We start from the raw sequence: 16,135 nt of genomic DNA, 5'->3' as shown, positions 1-16,135 counted from the left end.
AGACAACACTTGGGCTGAGTCCCTTTCATTAAGCACCTACTGTGTGCAGGGCCCTGCACCAGCCACTGGGCACACAACAGGATCCAGGTGGACATGCCCTGCTCATGGCCGCAGGGCTCTGATCAAGCCAGCAGACGAATACCCATTTCAGAAGCTAACAGATGACAAGAGTGAAGCAAGGTCAGAGATGGAGACAGCCTGGGGGAGGGAGGTGGGGGACACTTAATATGAGGTCTCAGAGAGGGACCCTGCAGGCAGAGAATGAGCCAGGTTTGAAGAGAGCTGGGGATAGGGCTCTGAGGTTGGAAAGAGCAGGACAGGGAGGATCACTGTAGACCTTGAGCCTTGGAAAGAGTCTGGATTTTATTCTGAGGGAACTGGGTGGGAGCAATTGGAGAGTCTGGAGCAAATGAGGGACCTAGTTTCCCTGATGGGTCAGTTGATGAAGAGTCCAGCTGCAAAGGAGACCCGGGTTCGATCCCTGGGTCGGGAAGACCCCTGGAGAAGGAACTGGCAACCCACCCCGGCATGCTTGCTTGCTTGGGAAATCCCATGGACAGAAGAGCCTGGCAGGCCATTGGGTCATAAGATTTGGGCACGACTTAGCGACTAAATCACCACAGGTTCTGAAAAACCCACCAGGTCCATGGCAGGGGTTGAGGGTGGGGAAAAATGGGTAGATTCAGAACATGTTGTGGATTTCCTGGAGGATAGGCTCAGAATTAGAAGCCCTGCTGGGTGGTTGGTGGCGGGTGGGGGGAAGTGTGGAGGAGGGCAGGGAGGGAGGGGAAGCAGTTATGCCTTCCCTGACTGTGATTCCAATTATGGGATGGGAGGAGGGCAGGTAGGACCCGAGGACTCCCCCTGGATAGGGGAGAGGAGCAGGGCAGTCCCCAAGAGCCCAGCAGCAGTGGTCTAAGCAAAAGGGGCAAGGATGTCGGGGTGCTGAGATTTCTGCTGCCACCACTCCTGGCTGCTGACTGGGCATCCCCAGTGTTCTCATGTCTCCTTGGAGACAGGGCAGGGGTCAGAGATGAGAGGTTGTGAGCTGTTCCAGCATGGCCTGCTGGGTATGTCCTTGAACATCCCATCCTGCATTCAGTAAAAGCAAACAATTATTACCACCAGTGGCTGTCATTTCCTGTACGATTCCCTGATTCCAAGCCCTGAGGATTCTGATCCTGTGGTTCCCAGAGTCTCTCTGGGTTTCAGGATCTACCACGGGTCACCCGGGGCCCCCAGTTGCCTTGCCTGACTCAGAAGTGAGGTGCGGGGTGGGTCAGGGAGGTGTGGCTCTCCTCCAGGGCTCCCAGCCCTGTCCAGTCTGGGACACCCGGCACCTGGAGAAGCCCGGGGGCGGGACCTGGAAGTGCCTCAGCACCTAAGGGCCTGTGGGGTGCAGATTCCTGCCCACCTTTGGGTTGGCCGCGTGAGCCGGAGAAAAGTCTTGTCCCTAGGCCCAAGCTGACCGCTGAGGGGAGCCAGCAATCCAAGTGGCCTGTCTTGCTCCACAGGCCCACACAGAAGGGCCCATTTCTCCCTGGCTCCGGGCCTTTGTGCTTGGTTGGTCCTGGCACTACTACTGGAGACTTGAGGGTTCGCCTCAGTGGTCCTCACCTCTAGCCAGCTTCTGGACGACTGCGCTATGCACGCTTTGTGGGGTAGTTGCCAGGGGTGGTTACGTGGTAGGGGTGTGAATGGACAAGGTTATGTGACGATGAGTAGACTGCAGGATGGGGGTATGAATAGGTGTGTTAGCAAGCTGAGGGCCTCCTATGAGATTGACCCCATTCCCCAGCTGTAATGTGGATCAAATTTTGGCAGAGCTTTAAGGCGGGGATGGGTGTGCATGAGGGGCCTTTGTGGGGCCCTCCCTGGCCTTCCACTTTCCTGGTGGTATATTCTCCCACCTGACATTTCTGGCCTCTCAACCTCTAGCTCATCTGAAGCCCCCCACCTGAGACCTAAGGGATCACCATTTCCAGTTTATACAAGAAAAAACTAAGGCTGAGTGGGCTGTGACCTGCCCCAGGAACAGAGATCAGGAGTTTCATGGCCAAACAACTGCTGGAGAACCAGCCAGATTATTTCCTGGAAATGCATGCATCGCTACTGCCAGTTCACATGCCCATCCTTTAATGGAAAGGAAGCTGCCAAACTTTTCCTGGGTGGCATCTAGATATGGAGACACCTATTAATGAGAAAGGAGAGAAGAAATCTTTAGGGTAACCAGGAATTTCTGCCAGAAATCACAGGGTTAATGAAATCATCTAGACAAATATTCAAGAAAAATTTGGCCGGACAAATATATCTTAAACATCAGGAGGAACTGCCCTGAGGAAAAAGCATTTATAATGTATATGGGGAAATTTCTTCAGCCTTTTGCTCCACATACCTGAGCTTTTTTTTTTTGGCCACATCACAAGGCTTGCAGGATCTTTAGTTCCCGACCGGGGACCGAACCCAGGCCCCAGCAGTTAGTCATGGAGTCCCAACCACTGCGCCACTAAGGAATGCCCGTATCATACCAACCCAGCAGCCCCTGAGAGGAACGATTCAAGTTCCTGAGATTTTTTTCTATGAGCGATTTGTCTCAGGGCAGAATGCTTTCCAGGTAAGGGAAAGCAAATCCTAAGGTTTCTTTTCAGCCACCAGCTTGTTCACCCGTGGTGTTGGCAAGGTTGAAGGAAAATAGTCCTCTTATTCAGAGTTAATTAGTATGTTAGTGGTAGGCATTTTGGCATTAATACACAAAATCTGGCCCAGCACTGCCAGATCAGGGCTTACCCACGTGGTGCAGATGGGGGTAGAAGAGTGTTCATTGGCCACCACGACCCTCAGATTATTTTTAACTCCTCCTGGGGTCACAGTGACACATGTGGTCTGTGCCCTCAGTCTGGTGTGGGACAGTCCTGTGCCTCAATCACGGTATGGTCTACAATCTCCAGTGAGGCAGTGTCTGTGGAGTCTAGGCAGAGGGCTCAGCAATGGAGGGAGGTAGGAAGAGCCGCTGGTGCTGCCTGTGTGAGCTCGGTCACCTCAGTTGTGACTCTTAGTGACCATGGACTGTAGCCCAGCAGGCTCCTCTGTCCATGGATCCTCCAGGCAAGAATACTCAAGTGGGCTGCCACGCCCTCCTCCAGGGGGCCGACCGACCCAGGGATTGAACACGTGTCTCTTACGTTCCCGCGTGTGCAGGCAGGTTCTTCACCACTGGCAAGCCCCAGGGGCTGGAACGGGCAAAGCAGTCACCGAGGACCCAGGGCCTGTCTTTCCCGTGAGAATGGCTAGCCATGCCTGAGACCTGCCCTGGGAACCTCTCCAAGAACAGGTGGGATTTGAAGTGAGCTGATTTTCTGGAAACCACCCAAGATCATCATGCCAACTAAACCCCTCCTTGGACAGGTGGGGGAGGGGAGGCTGTGCCCTTGTCCAGGACCATGCTTCTCCCCGCCCCCACTCCACACTACCTCTTTGTGCCACAGCTTCTTCCCCATCCATGGTTCTCTGGAAGACAAGGCAGGCCCTCACTGACCTGTGTATCCACTGCCTGCAGAACAGTGACTCCTCAAGGCAGCTGAGCAAATCTAGTCAGTGCCCTGATCTTCTGAAGATGACACCAAGGACAAAGTGCCTGGACTGTCCAAGGTGACACCACCAAGAACTGAATTCTTAGCTGTGCCTCAGCCTCCTGGTTGAGGAGCTCAGGGTGGGATTAGCTTCATGCCTGGAATTCCCCAGGCCTCAAGTAGACAGATGCCCACTGAGAGACCGTGGCCTCCTAGGTGGGATTAGGACAGCTTCATTCAAGGGGCCCCCAGCTGGCGGAGGAGACAAGCTAGCACAGCAGGCGCACAGCGCTCTTGGGCGCCCCCTTGTGCCTGCTCTGAGGCTCTACAACAGGACTGGAGGCCAGGTAGGGAAGATCACACCTGGAACAGAACCAAACCCACAGGCGCAGCTGTCCTTTTACCACCAAGAAATGATGGCGGGTGGCACAGAGCTGAGAAATATGTATAACATGGCAGGCAAACCAGATCTGCGGCCAAAGCTGGGGCCTGCAGCACACCCCGAAGCTCACAGCAGAGCTGCCTGACGGCACTGAATGAAGAGAGCTGAGTGGGGAGGAGCTCGCTCTTCCTAGACCACCTCCCCTTCGGGAGAATCCAGTGCCGGTGCCCTACTCAAGGAGAGGAGGACTCCTCCCAGAGCACTCACAGCTTGGCTGCACCCTTTTGAGTTCTGCAGGGTGTGTAAAGAAAACAAGACGTGTATCTGGGCACTCAGTTTTCCCACTAAGTTTTATTTGTGCAGCCCCAGGGACAGAGGGCCTGAACCTAAAAGAAGGTGTTGGGCCTCTTGGTGGTGAAGCGTGGCTTGTGCTGGCGACGGAGGACCCTGTGGGGCAGTGGGAACTTGATCTTGGAGTCCTGAGACAAGAAGAGGCAGGTAAGGAAGGGTGGCGGTGGTGGAAGGCTCTTAACCTTGTCTCCCAGGGACCACTGAGGTGTGGCCACCCCCCACTGGGCTCCTGCGTCAAACCCGCTGCCTTATTGCATCTCCCAAGGCTGGGGGAGCTGCCAGACCACTCTGGTGTTCCAAGAGAGCCCCCTCAGCCCAGCCCGCCCTGCAGGACCTGGAGGGCACTCACGTGGAACTGCTTGACTGCAGGTCGGCGGCACTTGCTGGCTGCGATCTCCTCCACCTTCATGATCTGGATTGAGTGGGCCCGGGCTCGGTGCCGGGCGCCCATGTCTCGATCTGCAGAGACCAGAAGGGGGCAGGGTGAATGTGCACACTTTCCCATCATGGGTGGGGAAGGAGGGCACTCGGGGACCAAATAGCCACAGCATCTGGCCCCAGCAGGCTCCGGCTACCAAGTGTGTAGAACCTCCAAATTCACTTTGAGGGGCACAGCTGCAGCCCCACAAAGGCGACGAGGTAACATTTGCTGTTAGCACCTCTGTTTAAACCACTGCTACAAGAAACAGCAGTTCTTGGGTTTAGGTGCTTGGATTCTGGTCCCAGCAGGTGACACATGCTGGGAGCACCCAGGGTTGCTAATGCCAGGTCCCATTCCCAGACAGGGGCTGGACTAGGTTTCTGGGAGGCAGCTGCATCTATACAGGGCTGACCTTAAACCTCAAGAGGAGGTTCCAGATGCAGTTGGTGCTGGTGAACCAGACCCCCTCCTCTCCACCCACCCCCGGCCCGAGTCCACTTACTGCCAGGTTCCAGAAAAAGGCACACTTGGGGCATCCTCTCCACTGCTAACCCCAAAGCGAATACGTCCCCTGCCTCCATCCCTGAGGACTGCCCCCTAGCCCAGGAAGCCTCTTGCATTTCCTGTGCATCTGTCTGACAGGGAAGTGTCAGACTGAGCTGCAGGTGTCTGCCCTGTTGAGTCTAAAGCAGAGGCCTGGCAGCTTACAGCACTGGGTGACGGCGCCGGCGGTGGTCAGATCCCGGTACTCCCGGTACATGTTGTGGGTGCCGCTGCGGGAGTCATAGCGCAGCCAGATGCCAAAGTTCTTCACTCGCAGGGGGGATTTCTCGAACACCTGTCAAGGAGAGGAGACCGGCTGAAGCTAGAGCAAGTGGGCCTCGACCAGGGCCCCCCACCATTCCTGAACCTCTGCCTCCAAAGCTACGAAGGATGGTCCAGCCCCTGGACCTCTCTTGCCCGTCTCCCAGTCCCTGCACCTTCAGGCACCTAAGGGGAAATCTGCTGTCGGAGGGAAATCTCCATGGTAACCGCAGGGATGCAGGGCAGTCCAGGCTGGGATGCTCCCCCTACAGGGACCAACACAGCTTCCGAATCCCCCTAACCAACCAACAGTTCTCTTGGGACCATCTGGGCCATAAAACCATCAGTTACCCAATGCAGCCTCACTGTGCAGAGTCCAGCACCCACCCCCCTACTTTACAGATGAGGCCCAGGTTTTCTCATTAGGAAAAGGGCACCAAGCCACCTATCCCATCCTAATGTAGGGCATGAAGACCACAAAGGAACAGGATCAGAGGCTGTAAAGTCTGCTAACTCTGAAGGGTGACAGATGCCCCATGGCAAAGTGTAAATTCACCCCGATCCCACCCAGCTTCAGACACCCCATACCTGTCCACAGTAGACGATTTCCCCCGAGGATTTCTTCATCTTCTTCAACTGAGACACAAAGTACCAGAAGCGGGACTTGGCAACAACATGATTAGGCGCAAAAATTCTCATGCGATAGAGGGGTGGCGTGTGGCATTTGGGGGTTGGCAGGCAGCGCCCCACCACCTTATACTCTCGAAGCTAAAAAAGAAACAGTGGTTGAGGTGGGGACCAGCACCCAAAGTCTAGAGGCGACTGCAGAGACTCACTCTGCTCCCTTTCCCAAGCCTGTTGACAACCGGATCAGGGGATGGAGAAGGTCAAGTCCCACCACAGCACCTTCCTGGGATATCTGGGTGACTGTGGGTCATTCCACTGTCCGAGCCTTCCACATAAAAAGGAGTGAGAGTGGGGAGGATTAACCCAGGTGCCTGAATGCCCTTTGTCCTGGCTCAGGAAAGCTGGGTGAGGCTCTCAGCCCCTCTCTCCCTTCACGTTAGCTAGGCACAGACCAGGGGGGCTGCCTCCTTCCTCCAGCACCTCATCTATCCAGCTCACAACAACTTGTCAAAATGAAAATTCGGGACTCCAGAGACAGTGACCAGCCGGGAATCTCACAGCCAACTCCAGGCAGAATCAGGACAAGAATCCAGTTCCCTGCCCAGCTCTGCGTTTCCCGGACTTAGGTCATGACTTGCAGCTGCCTCAGTTTCCCAGCTGCAGTCCAAGAGGTTTGGACTCCCAAGCAGAAGCTCCCTGTTTGTACAGATGCAACAGGGATGATATCTGTCACGTTCAAACCCTGGGATACAGTAGAAAGGAGCCACCTCCACAAAATGGCTCATCACCATTTTACTAATTAATGCCAGTAGAAAATAACCCCAAACATCACAAACTCCATTCTTACTTTAACCTCTCAATCTGACTCATCGGCCTCCCAGACCACCCATTCAGGAAGGGACCGATGCGGTCGGACCCCTTTCCAGTGTGCAAACTGGAGCTGGAAAGCTGAGAATGACCCACCCAAAATGCTTCTCCGCAGGGTCTACTCTTCCATCTCTGAGCCCTAACGTTGATTTTGCCCAGCACCTGCCGCAGCGATTAAAACTCCCACTCCCCATGTCAGCCCCGAGTTATAATAATTTTCTTCTACTTCTCTTACAGCCATACCAAGAAAACCCAACACTACTGCCCGCCAACTCCCACCCTTGGCACCATATTCGCTTCGCAAACGGAGAAACTGAGGCTCGGAAGGTCGATGAGGTCCCGTGGCACGTGTTTCCACGCCGCTCAATTTGTTTCTTCCTGTGTAAAGGAGACTCGGACTCCCCGGCCCCCGCGGTTCCCGAGCCGGCCCGGGCCACGCTCTGGCCTCCCCACGCGGCTCCGCAGTGGCCGCCATGTTGGCCGCAACTGGGGACCTCGGCGCACTGGTCCTAACCGGAACGCGCACTCCCCACGTGTCCCATGCCTCCTCCCGCAGCCCCCGATTCAGTCCGCGTCGCGTTCTCTGACTCCTTGCCCCACCGCGCCAGGCTTACCGTCCCTGAGGCCTTCATAGCGATCTACCCACGACCGCCGCCACCCTCGGAAAGGAAGTGGCCGCCCTCGCGCAGCCGCTCTCCTTGATTTCGCGGCCGGAAGTCCCTCCCTTTCGATGTCGCAAGCCCATTGGCTCCTCAGCCCCGAGCTCAATAAGATTTGCTTGTTCGTTAACTCCAGATCCACCAACCTCTCACAGCCCGGCCTCTCTTTGCGGCGAGACTACAACTCCCGAGACGCAGCGCGACTAGACCTCCTGTTCTAGCGAGGCGTAAGGGAGCGTCGGTGCGCGCGGCACGCCGGGAGTTGTAGGTACAATGGGCGGTCTCGGAGGCCGGTTCCAGGTTCCTGCCTTTACGTCTATACTGTGTGCATCATCGTCCCGGTGATGAGGCTCCAGGACCTGAGCCTTCTCTTCTGTAAAATGGTAATGTGTGCTTAGTCGCTCAGTCGTGTTGACTCTTTGCGACCCCATGGAAGAATACTTGCCTGGAGAATCCCATGGACGGAGGAGCCTGGTACCCATGGTAGGACCCCATGGGTAGCCTGAAGCCCATGGGGTCTCCAAGAGTCGGACACAACTGAGCGACTTCCCTTTCACTTTTCACTTTCATGCATTGGAGAAGGAAATGGCAACCCACTCCAATGTTCTTGCCTGGAGAATCCCAGGGACGGGGAAGCCTGGTGGGCTGCCGTCTATGGGGTCACACAGAGTCGGACACGACTGAAGCGACTTAGCAGCAGCAGGAAGAATACTGGAGTGGATTTGCCATGCCCTCCTCCGGGGGGTCTTCCCAGTTCAGGGATCGAACCCAGGTGTCCCGCATTGCAGGCGGATTCTTTACCGTTTGAGCCACCAGGGAAGCCCAAAATGGAAATAGTACTGGTGTGTTTTTTTTTTTTTTTCCTAGTAATGTTACCATACTGGCTTCCCAGGTGGCGCAGTGGTCGAGTATCCACCCGCCAAGAGACACAGGTTAGATCCCTGGGTCGGAAAGATCCCTTGGAGCAGGAAATGGCAACCCACTGCAGTGTCCTTGCCTGGAAAATTCCGTAAACAGTGGAGCCTGACTGGCTACGGTCCATGAAGTCGCAAAGAGTTGGATGGGACTGAGCACGTAACACTCATTCACACTCAACTTGTGTGAAAGGCCAGGTACAGAGCAGTTAACAAGTGCTAATGTTCATTAAAGATTTTCCTGGTGGCTCAGTGGTAAAGAATCTGTGCCTGCCAAGAGATGCAGATTCCATCCCTGGGCCAGGAAGATCCCCTGGAGAAGGAAATGGCAACCCACTCTAGTATTCTTGCCTGGTAAGTCCCATGGACAGAGGAGCCTGATGGGCTACAGTCCATGGAATCGCAGAGTCAAACACACTTAGCAAACACACTAAACATTCATTAAGCAATGGAATAGTAATTGTTATTATGGGAGGTTCTGATCTGTGTTTCATAGTAGCAAATATTCAAACCCCATCTGCTTGTTTCCAGTACAGATCCTGAGGCGGAGTAGGGCTTGAGGCTTGGGGGGTGGGGGTTTATGGGGCTGCTAAAAATGATCAAGGGGCAGCCCCACCTTTGGAAGCTCTGGGCTTAGCAATTTGTTTAGGCAAAAAAGTGGCTCCTCTGGAGGGGAGACCCAGGATGGAAAAGGAAAGAACTCACGAAGTCAGGCTGTAAAGATATAGATATCCTGAAAGAGGATAAACTGGAGGGTTTATATTAGGAGAGAGAGCTCTTGGAGGAGGTGACAGTTGAGCGCAATTAGAATTTTTATTTTGCTAATTAAAATTAATAAGTTTAATTAAAATATGGTTCACTTCCCTGGTGGTCCAGTGGTTGAGAATCTGCCTTCCAATGCAAGGGAGGTGGGTTTGATCTCTGGTCAAAGAACTGAGATCCCACATGGGGTGGGACACATAAACCCACATCCCCACTTGCTCTGGAGCCCTGTGCTCTGCAACAGGAAGAAACCCTGAGGGCCACAACAAAGACCAAGCACAGCCACAGTTTTTTTTATAAAGGGGAATGTCAGTTAAAAAAACAAAACAAAACGATATAGCTCACATGCCATACAATTCACACATGTAAGTTGTACAGTTCAATGTTTATTTTAAACTACATTTACATACATACATATATATATACAATAGAGAAGGAAATGGCAACCCACTCCAGTATTCTTGCCTAGAGAATCCTGTGGATGGAGGAGCCTGGTGGGCTGCTGTCCATAGGGTCACACAGAGTTGGACACGACTGAAGCGACTTAGCATGCATGCATGCATTGGAGAAGGAAATGTCAACCCACTCCAGTGTTCTTGCCTGGAGAATCCCAGGGACAGAGAAGCCTGGTGGGCTGCCATCTATGGGGTCACACAGAGTCGGACACAACTGAAGTGACTTAGCAGCAGGAGCAGCATATATACACAGTTGTGCAACATCACCATAAAATTGAGAACTTTCCCATCTTCCCCGCTGAAAGAAGCCCCTTACTCTTAGGAGTCACTTGCCATTCCCTCCCCATCCCCCAGCCCTAGGCTACAGGAATCTACTTTATACCACTATGGATTTCCCTATTCTAGACATTTTACATAATTGCATGCGTGTTCAGTCTCTCAGTCATGTCCAACTCTTTAGGGCCCCATGGACTGTAGTCCACCAGGCTCCTCTGTCCCTAAAATTTCCCAGTCCAGAATATTGTGGTGGGTTGCCATTTCCTCCTCCAGGGGATCTTCCTGACCCAGGGACTGAACCTGTGTATCTCCGTCTCCAGTATGTCCTGCATTGGCAGGCGAATTCTTTTCCACTGCACCACCTGGGGAATTGGACTCACACGAAATAAGATCTTTTGCGTTTGGCTTTTTTCAGTTAGCATAATGTTTTCAAGGTTCATTGACATTATATCATGGATCAATACTTCGTTTCTTTTTACAGCCAAGTAATATTCTATCACGTAGATACATTTTGTTCATCCATTCTTCAGCTGATGAACACTTGTGTGGTTTCTACTTTTTGGCTATTGTAGATAAGGAAGTAATGACATTTCCATGCAAATCTTTGTGTCAATGTATGTTTTCATTTCTCTTGGATATTTCCAGGGGGTGGAATTGCCAAGTCCCTTGGTAATTCTCTGTTTAACTGCCAGAGTGGTTTATAAAATGCCTGTATCATTTTACATTCCCATCAGCAATGTGTGAGAGTTTCAAATTCTCCACCTCCTCACTGACGCTTTTTATTATTTTTCTGTTATTATAACCATCCTAGTGGTGTGAAGTGGTATTTCATTGTAGTTTTGATTTGCTTTTCACTGAAAAGCAATTTTCATTGCTTTCGGGCGTCTTTTCCTGTGCTTATTGACCCTACCTGTATCTTCTTTGGAGAAATGTCTATTCAGTTTCATTGCCCATTTTTAAAGCATTTATTTTATTTATATATTTTTGACTGTGCTGGGTCTTCCTTGCTGTGTGTGGGCTTTCTCTGGTTGCAGCGAGTGGGGGGCTAGTCTCTAGGTGTGGTGCACAGGCTTCTCAGTGTGGTGGCTTCTCTTTTTTTCGAAGCCTGGGCTCTGGGGCACTCGGGCTTCACTAGTTACAGCGTGTGGGCTTAGTATTGCGTGGGTTTACCTGCTCTACAGCATATGGAATCTTCCAGGAGCAGGTATCGAACCTGTGTTCCCTGCACTGGCAGGTGGACTGTTAATCACTGGACTACCAGGGAACTCCTGCCCATTTTTTCCCCCAGAAAAGGCCTCACATATTTATTACTAAGGCAAAGCATTAGCTTACAACAGAGAACCAACCATTCCATCCGTCCTATAGAACACATGTGGGCTGTTCCAATGGTAGTTTAGCGGTTAAGTGATATGGCAGGATGCCAGCGACCTTGATACAGCATGCTGCTGCTGCTGCTGCTGCTGCTAAGTCGCTTCAGTCGTGTCCGACTCTGTGCGATCCCATAGATGGAAGCCAACCAGGCTCCCCCATCCCTGGGATTCTCCAGGCAATAGTACTGGAGTGGGCTGCCATTTCCTTCTCCAATGCGTGAAAGTGAAGTCTCTCAGCCGTGTCCGACTCTCAGCAACCCCATAGACGGCAGCCCACCAGGCTCCCCCGTTCCCAGGATTCTCAAGGCAAGAACACTGGAGTGGGTTGCCATTTCCCTCTCTAATGCATGAAAGTGAAAAGTGAAAGTGAAGTCGCTCAGTCCTGTCAGACTCTTAGCGACCCCATGGACTGCAGCCCACCAGGCTCCTCCATCCATGGGATTTTCCAGGCAAGAGTACTGGAGTGGGGTGCCATTGCCTTCTCCCTTGATACAGCATAGATGTCTGCTACTTCGTATGTAGTGAATATGAGAGTGAGTGTTATTGTTTCCTTCAGATAAATATACAGAGGTGGAATTGCTGGATCATGTGGGGCTTCCCAGGCGGTGCTAGTGGTAAAGTACCCGCCTGCCAATGCAGAAGCTGGTAAGACACATGGGTTGGTTGGATTCCTGGGTCGGGAAGATCCCTGGAGGAGGGCATGGCAGCCCATTCCAGTTTTCTTGCCTGAAGAATCCCATGGACAGAGGAGCCTGGTGGGCTATGGTCCACAGGGTTGCAGACTCGAACATGACTGAAGCGACTTAGCACACATAGTAGTTCTAATTTTAATTTTTTAAGGGAACCTCCAAACTGTTCTTCATAGGTGGCTTCATCAATTTACATTTCTGCCAACAGTGTGACAGGGTTCTTTTTTCCTCCATTTTCGGAACAGCAACTGTTCTCTCTTTTTCTTTCTTTACTCAATGCAGGGCATGAGGGAGGCTTCCCTCATAGCTCAGTCAGTGAAGAATCTGCCTGCAATGCAGGAGACCTGGGTTCAATTCCTGGGTCAGGAAGATCCCCTGGAGAAGGAAACGGCAATCCACTCCAATCTTCTTGCCTGGAGAATCCCAGGGACAGAGGAGCCTGGCCGGCTCCATAGACTGCAGTCTATGGGGTTGCAAGAGTCGGACAAGACTGAGTGACTAAGCACACACACAGGGCGTAAGGGATCTTAGTTCCTGTACCAGGGATGAAAGCTTCAGCCCCCGCAGTAGAAGCTCAGAATCAACTGCTGGACCACTAGGGAAGTCCCACTCTTGTCTTTTTGATGGCATTTTAACAGGTGTGAAGTGATATTTCATTGTGGTTTTGATTTGCATTTGTCTGATGACTAGTGACTTTAAACATCTTTTCATGCTCTGTACTTGATGGCCATTTGGATGTCGTCTTTGAAAAACATTTCAATTTGGTTCTTCTGCCCATTTAAAAAAATCGCATTGTTTGGGTTTTGAGTTCTTTATGTATTTTGGATATTAACCCCTTATCAGATATAGAGTTTGCAAATATTTTCTCCCATTCTGGACTTTGTCTTTTCATTTTGTTGATGGTTTCTTTTGCTATGCAGAAGCTTTTCAGTTTGATGTAGTCCCACTTGTTTATTTCTTTACTCCTTACTGTTGCATGAAGCGACTATTTTCTAACATAACATTTTACTTCCTTTAATGATTTTTTTCAGTATATATTTTGAGTTATTTCCTCAGTGACTGTTCTAGGGCTTACCATATGCATTTCAATTTAGAATCTCCTTGGATTTTTGTTGTCTTAAATTAAAAATATATATATTGATTTATTTTGGCTGCACTGGGTCTTAGTTGCATTATGCTAACTCCTAGTTGCATCATGCATGTAGGATATAGTTCCTCATCTGGGGATCAAAGCTGGGCCCCTGCATTTGGAGCACGAAGCCTTACCCACTAGACCATCTGGGAAGTCTCTATGCTGCCTAAATTTTAAGGACATATATGGAAATGTTGATCTTACATATCTCATTTCTTCTTCCCCATTTTGTCCTATTATTATGTGTGAAAGTCGCTCAGGTCTGACACTTTGCGACCCCCTAGACTGTGTAGCCCACCAGGCCCTTCTGTCCATAAAATTCTCTAGGCAAGAATACTGGAGTTTGTATTCCCTTCTCCAGGGGATCTTCCTGACCCAGGGATGGAACCTGGCCAGGTCTCCTGCATTGCAGGCAGATTCTTTACCATCTGAGCCACCAGGGAAGCCCATGCTATTATTGTTATTATTATGCTATAATTGTTCTACATATTGCATCCACCTGTGTTGCAGAACAAGTAATACGTTGTTATAATGATTACTCCATGCAGTTATGTGTTTGATAAAGAATCCAAGAAAATAAAGGAGGGCAAATATCTAGAGTTGTTACATTGGTTTTCTCTTTTTGAATTTCTGGTTCGATTCCTCTGTTTTTGTCACTTAGAATTACCAGAATGGAGCAGGACCCTATGCTCTTCTGCCTGCCTTTTGTCTGTGACAAAAAAACTTTAGCCAAAGAATAAGTTTAATCAGAGAAGTGAGAAAATGCAGAAACAAAGGGAAACAGTTCAACAAGACTAAACAGTAACAGTTTAGTCATTAAACACAGTCAAGGACTTTTAGTTCCTCTTCATAGGTTGTAAATAATATTCTGAGCAGTATGCTGTGTGCTGTCTTTAAGATACTGAAATCCCTACCAGGTGGAAGACGTGAACTACGTGATAACCAGACCGTAGCCATGACATAAGCTAAGCTGTTACGATTTCGAGAACTGGCCTCAAGGACTTGGGAACAAACTGACCCTGGAACTGAAGATTAACTGTACAGAAACAGTCAGGGTGACGCTGCAGACCACTGAGCGACCAATTTGAAGATGACTGTCGGAGCTGGCTGTGCTCTTTCTGCATGCAGCCCCCTCCCTCTGTCTATAAAGCCTCTCGCCCACTGATTGTCATTGGGTGGGGGGTGTCAGCCTTTGGAAGGAATCCACCTCTCCTTCACCCCAGTTGCCAGCATCCAAAATAAAGCAAACTTGCTTTTCCACCAACTTGCCTTTTTATTGGCTTTTGAGCAGCCAACAGCCAGACCCCACTTTGGGTCTACCTGGTGTTATTTCCTGATTTCAATACAGCTTTGTTCCTCTCATCTCCTTTGTGCTAGTATTGACAAATATATTACTTTTCTACATGTTATAAGCCCCCAAATAAAACTAATAATTTTTATACAACTGCTTTTTAAAATCAGTTGAGACAAAAGGAGAACCATGCATGCATGCTGTTTTTTTATAATTGCAGAATTACCTTTATTTGTGGTCTTTAATTTTTTGTATGCATCGAATTAATGTCATCCCCCTCCCCTGCCCACCTTTTGGGGTCTTTCTCTGCTGAAGGGCCCAGGAGGGAGACTAGTCAGTTGATGCCTTTCAGGCGGACACTTAGGGTGTGAAAATTTGAACGCTTGGAGGGAGAAGAACATGACAGAGAAAGGGTGGTCAGGGCCTTAGGCTTGCACCTTCCTGACTCTGGCCCCTCGCCAACACCCCCCCCCCCCCGCCCCGCCCCCGCCCATGGCCCACTGGCCCACTGGCCCGTGAGAGGTGACTGCATTCGAACGGTGCTGCCGTGAGTGTCCACTAGATGGCAGAAGAACCTTTGCCTGTCTTTGCCAGGCTGAGGCCAAGTAGCCTAGGGCATTGATGTGGTGGGGTAAGCAAGTTTCCTGGGCATTACTACTCTGGCCTCAGTTTCCCCATCTGCAAGATGAGGCTAATTATAGTCCCCAGCTTGTAGGGTTGTTGGGAAGTCTGGTGCGTGCGTCCTCAGTCGTATCCAACTCTTTTGTGACCCCATGGACTGTAGCCCGCCAGGCTCTTCTGCCCATGGGATTTTCCAGGCAAGAACTCTGGAGTGGGTTGCCATTTTCTCCTCCAGGGGGTCTTTCTGACTCAGGGATCAAACCCACATCTCCTGCATCTCCGGCATTGGCAGGTGTATTCTTTGTAACTGGGCCATCAGGGAAACCATTGGGCAGTTTAAAAGGTGTATAATTGTCTGTACTGGGGTGGTAGGGGCTGTCTGTCTTTGCTGGTTGTACCCCTCCTGTTGTGTGTGAACTCAATGCTCTGGGTCTCAGTTTCTCCAGGCTTCGGGGAGGGAACAGGCAGTGGAAAGAAGTCTTAGAGCCTGGTGCACAAAATGAATCCTTCGAGGGCAGGAGAGGATCCAGAGGAGGGGCAGTAGGAAGGACGGGGAACAGAAGGGAGAGGAGAGGAGGGCGAAGTGGAGAGGGAGAGTGATAGGAAGCGCCCTGGCCTTGGGGCCTGGTGCTAGTGTCGCCAAAGCCTGGGTCAGGATGACCCTTGCAGCTAAGAAGAGGGACGGACACTTGGGGGGGGGGGGGTGTGTGTGTGTTCTGTCTAAAAATGTTTTTTTGTTTGTGTTTTTGTGTTTTGGTCCTACCTGGCTTCTCTGCTAGCTCAGCTGGCAAAGAATCCGCCTGCAAAGCAGGAGACTCTGGTTCGACTACTGGGTCTGAAAGATCCCCTGGAGAAGGGATAGGCTACCCACTCCAGTATTCTTGGGCTTCCCTGGTGACTCAGATGGTAAAGAATCTACCTGCAATGCAGGAAACCTAGGTTTGA

General features: G+C 51.1%; 1 protein-coding gene, 1 long non-coding RNA gene and 1 other non-coding gene across 3 annotated transcripts; 1 reads left to right on the top strand and 2 right to left on the bottom strand.

The window, feature by feature from the left end:
* Positions 1 to 4,283: 4,283 nt before the first annotated feature.
* On the bottom strand, positions 4,284 to 7,793 carry RPL18A (ribosomal protein L18a). Its single transcript, XM_006057918.4, has 5 exons — positions 7,636 to 7,793; positions 6,116 to 6,295; positions 5,432 to 5,561; positions 4,652 to 4,761; positions 4,284 to 4,430 (listed from the first exon to the last, which is right to left on the bottom strand). Exons 1-5 carry the CDS (start codon positions 7,651 to 7,653, stop codon positions 4,338 to 4,340), a joined length of 531 nt encoding a protein of 176 aa, XP_006057980.3. The 5' UTR covers positions 7,654 to 7,793; the 3' UTR covers positions 4,284 to 4,337.
* Positions 4,881 to 5,014, bottom strand: LOC112587165. Its single transcript, XR_003111692.2, has one exon. It is a non-coding gene; the product is annotated as a small nucleolar RNA SNORA68 (small nucleolar RNA).
* A 114-nt stretch (positions 7,794 to 7,907) lies between the features above and the next one.
* On the top strand, positions 7,908 to 14,542 carry LOC112587008. The gene is made up of 2 exons (XR_003111584.3): positions 7,908 to 8,063; positions 14,196 to 14,542. It is a non-coding gene; the product is annotated as an uncharacterized LOC112587008 (long non-coding RNA).
* The last annotated feature ends 1,593 nt before the right edge of the window (positions 14,543 to 16,135 follow it).

Source organism: Bubalus bubalis, chromosome 9 (genome assembly GCF_019923935.1).
Source record: "Bubalus bubalis isolate 160015118507 breed Murrah chromosome 9, NDDB_SH_1, whole genome shotgun sequence".
Taxonomy (NCBI): domain Eukaryota; kingdom Metazoa; phylum Chordata; class Mammalia; order Artiodactyla; family Bovidae; genus Bubalus; species Bubalus bubalis.
This window is presented reverse-complemented; position numbering and strand designations above follow the sequence as displayed.

Coding starts and splice junctions, on each gene's coding strand:
- RPL18A (XM_006057918.4), bottom strand. Junction 5,562..6,115: donor AAATCGTCTACTGTGGACAG/GTATGGGGTGTC, acceptor TCTCCTTGACAG/GTGTTCGAGAAATCCCCCCT. Junction 4,762..5,431: donor CGGCGCCGTCACCCAGTGCT/GTAAGCTGCCAG, acceptor TGGTCTCTGCAG/ATCGAGACATGGGCGCCCGG.